The 6,363-nt window shown below is 31.9% G+C and overlaps 1 protein-coding gene across 1 annotated transcript in view; it reads left to right on the top strand.

Moving 5' to 3' along the window:
• The window catches only part of LOC106465472 (aminoacyl tRNA synthase complex-interacting multifunctional protein 2-like), a 25,338-nt gene extending 19,949 nt beyond the window's left edge, over nucleotides 1-5,389 (top strand). The window contains exons 3-5 of the mRNA XM_013925701.2: nucleotides 1,632-1,857; nucleotides 3,015-3,087; nucleotides 4,926-5,389. Of these exons, the coding sequence (XP_013781155.1) occupies nucleotides 1,632-1,857; nucleotides 3,015-3,087; nucleotides 4,926-5,253 (627 nt within the window). The 3' untranslated portion in view covers nucleotides 5,254-5,389. The remainder of the gene's footprint in view (nucleotides 1-1,631; nucleotides 1,858-3,014; nucleotides 3,088-4,925) is intronic.
• The last annotated feature ends 974 nt before the right edge of the window (nucleotides 5,390-6,363 follow it).

Raw genomic sequence — 6,363 nt, 5'->3', positions numbered from 1 at the left:
AGCTGAGGCACCCTCCTTCCTACCGTCTGGCGAATGTCAATTCCCAGGGATCTAGTGTTGGTTGGAGCCAGATCAGCCACATAAGTCCTCACTCTCCTCCTACCATATAATGGGTGATAAATTCCCAATCCTGCCGGGCTTTGGACTGGAGATGCAAACCCATATATCCATCCCTCCTCTTACCATCTACTAGATGTCAGTTCCCAGTGAATCTGGTATTGGTTGGAGCTGGATGAAACACCTGTGTTTCCACAGGTGTAAGATTTAGTACCCTCCTCCTCCTACTGCAGACTGGACAAAAAAATTTCCAATGCTGCCAGGTTTTGGACTGGCAATGAACACCAGCCTGGGCCCTTCACCTTCCTATGGGATGTCAGTTCCCGGTGTATCTGGTGTTGGTTGTGTTAGAGATGCATGCCTGCAGAGGCAGGATCTTAGTATGAAAGCTCCTCTTCCTTGCCATTACCCAATTTTGAGATAAAAAGTAGAGGACTCTTCCTACCGTAGACCTGATGTACAATCTCAGATGCCACCAGGTTGTTGGTTGAGATCGAACTCCCATTTACAGTCTGTCACACCCTAGCACTATATCAAGGGATCCCATTATTTCTGTAATTTTGGTGACACATCACCAAAGTGTGAAGAGTATACCTGGCTCAAAAGTGGTATGGTCTCCCATGGATGTGTTGTTGTAATTCCTTCTCATTCCCCATGGTGTTTCTTGGGCACTTTCTAAAGGGAGATCATTTTCTCATCGGCCCTCCATCAGTTGAGTGTGGGATTCTAGCTTTTTGTGAGCAGGTGTAAGATATCACAAGTTAACATCTTCCTAAACTGAAAATATATTTTTAATAAATACTTACCTTCACTCACATTTCCCACCTGTCCTTCTCACTTCTGGTGTGATTTGGTGTCATCTGACCAATCTCAAAGTTGTTAACAGCTGCAAGATTAAAGAGCGTGCTAGTTATGATAGGGGTAGTGCCACACTCCTATTAGTGGAGGGTTGTTGCATAATCATTTGCATGTTAGTATGTAGAAATAAGTGGGAATATGAAGGCTAGTTGCAAGCAAAAAGTTGCACCAGTAAAGGGCAATATTAGTCGAGAAAACTTTCTGTGAGGGGAGGTAAGTATATATTGGAAATACGTATTCAGTTTAGAGAAATGTTAACTTCCAGTTATCCCAACTATCCCGCAATCAAAATATTGCAGTTTTGAATTTTTGATTAATTCAAGTTCGTTCAGATTAATCAAGTAGTGTCACAACTCAAAATCAATTAATCAAAAATAGGGTTTCTGATTATTCCAACTATCCAAGTAAATGAAATATTGCCATTATGTTTTTGTTGTTAAGCATTACAATGGGATATCTGTGCTCTGCCTACCATAGGTATTGTAAACCGATTTTTAGCATTGTATGTTTTTGGTTTTTTATCCATGTCATTAAAGAACAATGGATTAGTTTTTAATTGCTTTTTTTAGTCATCTCATGAAAGTAGTTGAATGTGAGTTGTTCACAATTTCAGCAATTAATCGATTAGCAAAATCAACTAATCAACTAGCTCTAGTAAAAGAACACATTAGAATGTTTTACATACAATGTAACACATTTTTTCCCTCCTTAACTAGGTTTGCGTGGTGAAGGATATTGTCATTACTGCAAGTCCAAATTACCCTCCAGTGAGTGTGTGGATAATGCGAAATCTACTAGGACAAAAGATAAAAGTAAAACTGTCTACTCATCTACATTCTTCATTAACTAACTTTCCACCTAAGATAAGAAGTCTTGAAGATGCTGTGACAGATTCTGACAGAAATGACTGCCAGTTGGTTATCACAGTAATATGGAAGGATGGTATGTTATTTGACATTAGCTTATAAAAAAAAAATAACCAAAATAATTGAAATTTAGTTCTAAATCTCTTGGAAAAAACTAACATTTTGAAAAATAGATCTCATACTAACAATAATATAACCTATGTGTTGAGAAATAACAGAAATACAGCATTAAACTAAAAGGTTTTCCAAATAATATGATAACAGCAGTTAGTACCAGTACTGTTTTAATAAATTCAGTTATTGCCCATTAGTTTCGAACTGTTAATAATGTTACATGGGAAGAAACTGTATAGAATAACTGATAGAAACATCTCTTTTATTTAAAGTAAATATTAAATAAAGATCAATCCATACAGAGAAAACTTGTTGAGTTGCTTTTCTATACCTGGCTTGAAAAGAACTTATTTTAGGTTCCCTATATTCTGTTTTATTGTGAATATTAGATATTGCTAGCTGTCCTAAACACTATTAGCAATGCAGAATTAAAGATGATAAGCAACTCAAGCTTACCTGGGAAATATGGTATAATGAGGATGTTTTAATGATTGAATTTAAATATGGGTACAATACTATGTCCAAGATAAGTGTCTAGTGTGGTGATTAAGAGTCAGTACATAGGTAATTGACTTCTTTTACCTAGCACATTTCACATGAATATTTTCATGTTTTCAAAGCATTAACTGTGCTGATACTCAGTGTTACAAAAATATGTGTATGTATCATAGAATAATCCATTTCAAGTGCCCTTGTCATTAAGGCATGTAATTAATTTTTATGTTTGCAAATCTGTCATTCCTGTTACTCAAGATTTTCCTTTATGATAATGTTAAGTGTTATGTTATACAAAACATGTAGCAAATGATAATTTGATTTTTTTTTTCCCCCTCTAAACCATTTATTCTATTTTTGAAGAAATTATTATAAAATGCTGTAAAGATGAATCACATATTCTTTGTTGGCTATAAAGTATACCTAATTTTTGTATATGAAACTAAATTATAGCTTTATATATTGAATTTTTATCAGTAGGATTTTTTAATTGTTCATCACTACAGTAATCCTTTTATTTGTATGAAGAAAAATTGTATGCACAAAAACTTATTAACTTTGATGTGTTGGAAATGTACATAGTATATTATCATGGTTTTCATGTTACTTGTGATCTTATTCTAGTTGAAAAAGATCCAGAACTGATGGTTAACCCAATCAAGCAGTCATCAATACTGGGTGAAGTAAATATTGTGAGGTATGTGCAGTTTTGCTGTTTGAAAATTATTCGTGTTTCTTTTCTATTATTCTATTTAAAAAAGTTCAAGAAGATCATGATATTAGCTGTTATAACCTACAATTTTAAACAGGCTCTTTCCAATGTTTTTGTTTTTAATAATGTTTTCTAGAAATTAAGTAATATTTTTAAATATTATAGCATTACTGTATTTCAAATACAATTTTTTTTCAAGTTTAAAACATTCTATAAAAATATAATATTTTAGAGGTAAGATTTCAGGATCATGGAAATGGCACAAGTAGAAGATTATGACACAGTATATGATTTTTAACCAATGAAATTACTCACCAATTCTCAGTTTTAGAAGAACATAAACCCTGCACAGGCAAACCTTTGTTGTTTTTTTTATGTTTTCTTTACAACATATGCTCAAACTATAAGAGATCCAAGATCTTTATTTGCACAGTTTTATCACAAGGTATAAAGGCTAGGCCATAATGTTTAGTAATTGTTAAATTGCTGCTTATCACTTGTTATCAATTAATATTTAGAATAAATAAACATATATCAGTTCTTGTATGAAAATATTTAATGTACTTTACTAAAAAGGTTTGAATGGCTGTTTTTATTTAAAACTTAAGTTGAATTTTCTTCCTGTTACCATGGTACACACAAGTAAGTTAAAAATTGAAGGGCTTGACCATTGTTGCTTAGATGCTTTCAGAAGCAGAAAATAAACAAATGTTTGTTACCAGGTGCATATTCAAAACAGCTAAATCATTTGTTGCTAACATGAAAATGCATACCGACCATCTTACTGATCAGGGTTTTTAGGTGATTCACCCATAATTATAATTAATTTTATATTTTTATTGCTCTTTTTTTTACTTATCTTCAGTTTAGTGTATGTGATGGAGGCAAGTGTTAAAAACTGTACATAGTAAAAAGTGGCACTGTTGCAGTAATTAATTAATTGACAAATTACTTAATTTTACACATTATACCATCACTGATTCTCGGTCTGTTACATCGTCAGTTTGTAAATATTTGAATATAATAATGGGTTACTAAAGCAATAATACTGTATTATAAAATTATATTGTCACTACCAAGTACATGCTAATATCATACTACTGCTGTGTCAACATTGCACCACTGCATAAGATCAGAGAGTAGTAATTTATTTAGCACAAATTTTATGAACGATAAAGTAGTTAATTAAATAATACCATTTTTAGAGTGAGTTGTAAGGATTTCTATTCGTTAAGTGTAACTTTATCATCTAATTCAACTGAAAAAAGTATTATGTCAAAAGTTTAAGCCACCATATTTTTTAACCTTTGGTGTTAATTATGTAATCAGTTAACCACAAGTGTGGGTGTTTGACTGTCATCTTTGACTGTCATCAGTTTGGAGCCCATCTGGGTTTTATAGCCATGTGTCTTGCAGCCCAAATCAGTATTTTATAGTTTACTGATTTCCTGATTATTTAAAATAGAAATTCCCACTTTTAAAACAAAGTTCTGTGCATTGAACGCCATGTTCCATGTGTAATATACTATTTTAAAAAATAATGACATAAATATACAAGAAACACAAGTGTGTGTGTGTGAAATCAACTTTTTTTTGAATGAGAAACATTTATTAAACAGAAATATATTTAACAATATAAGGAAATTGTAAAAGTAACTGAATAAAAAAATGTGTGATTTTAAATTAATAATTTAAATTGGCAAATGAAGTTGTCATAAGTTTTCCATGTCTTGAATGTATTTTCTTTTCCATTTCAGTTGCATTAGTAATTCAGTAATGTTCCAATATAACAATCCATCCCTGTATTTGTTTTCTCACCAAAGGTATCTGGGGAGATTTGTTACTCCAGGTTATGATGATGGAGATCCCATTACTGCCACAGAAATAGATTTCTTTTTGGAAGTCATTCATTCATCTTTCATCAACGGAAACAATAAGGAGAAACAGGGAGTACTTAAAACGGCAAATGTGAAATTAGGAAAACAAACCTTCCTAGTAGGATCAGAACTTACAATTGCCGATATCATGCTATGGAGTGTTATTGTCCAAAATAAAATGGAACATGACCTTCCTAGCAATGTGAAGAAATGGTTTAAAAGTTTGTGTAATAATGTAATCTTTTCAAATCTTCCTGAAGCATTTTATTCATAATGGGAAGTAAAATCAAACATTATTTAAGGAAATGTGAAAAATATTAATATCGGAGAAGGCTCTAGGACAATTTTCTGTTCTTTGCTAAAGTTATATGAAGCTTTCTAAGGTAAATAAAAGTTAATAAGCAAGTTTAGCATGGTAAATGCGTATGATTTTATTTTTCTTAAAGAAATATTTAAGCTGCATGATAATTATTAAGATTTGTTTTCCATAAAAACACTTGGATGCAAAAACAATACATGAAACCCTTGTAATGACCTGAATGAGGAAAAAAACTCGTTATATTAATTTCCAAGAAAAATTCTGTTTATAGTTCCTAAAATGTTGTGGAAATTTAATTATTTATCTACATAAACCAACCACCAAAGATTAATATTTCTCAGCTACTTTCGTATTTCAAAAAAGAAAAAATCCCAAAGCTATAAAAAATTAAGTATCCTAATTATACCTATGTTCTAAAATTAATATGTTTATTAATCTTTGTGTTAAGATATCTACTTGAGTTCATCTTCTAAACGTGAAAAGTTCTAAATGAACCAGTATTTGGCCTGGGAATGCAAGCCACAGACCTTCAGATTCACAGTAAAGCACACTAACCTCTAAACCAAGCAGGATTTATGCACACTAACCTCTAAACCATGCAGGATTTATGTTCATTTGCAGAACTCTGTGGCACAAGGAAATTGAGTTAATATAGGAGAGTTCTGAGTAGTAGAAAGAAAGGGGTGAAAGCTAAATTCTCTATTTGTTTTATGATTAAATAAGGAATGGATAAGTTAGGCTAATATGGGAGAGTTCTTACTAATAGAAAGAAAGGGTGAAAGCTAAATTCTATTTGTTTTATGATTAAATAAGGAATGGATAAGTTAGGCTAATATGGGAGAGTTCTTACTAATAGAAAGAAAAGGGTGAAAGCTAACTTCTCTATTTGTTTTATGATTAAATAAGGAATGGATAAGTTAGGCTAATATGGGAGAGTTCTTACTAATAGAAAGAAAGGGTGAAAGCTAAATTCTCTATTTCTTTTATGATTAAAGAAGGAATGGATAAGTTAGGCTAATATGGGAGAGTTCTTACTAATAGAAAGAAAAGGATGAAAGCTAAATT

Source organism: Limulus polyphemus, unplaced genomic scaffold, assembly GCF_000517525.1.
Source record: "Limulus polyphemus unplaced genomic scaffold, Limulus_polyphemus-2.1.2 Scaffold1955, whole genome shotgun sequence".
Classification (NCBI taxonomy): Eukaryota; Metazoa; Arthropoda; class Merostomata; order Xiphosura; family Limulidae; genus Limulus; species Limulus polyphemus.
The sequence above is the reverse complement of the archived record's forward strand: the minus strand, read 5'-3'. Positions and strand labels throughout refer to the sequence as shown.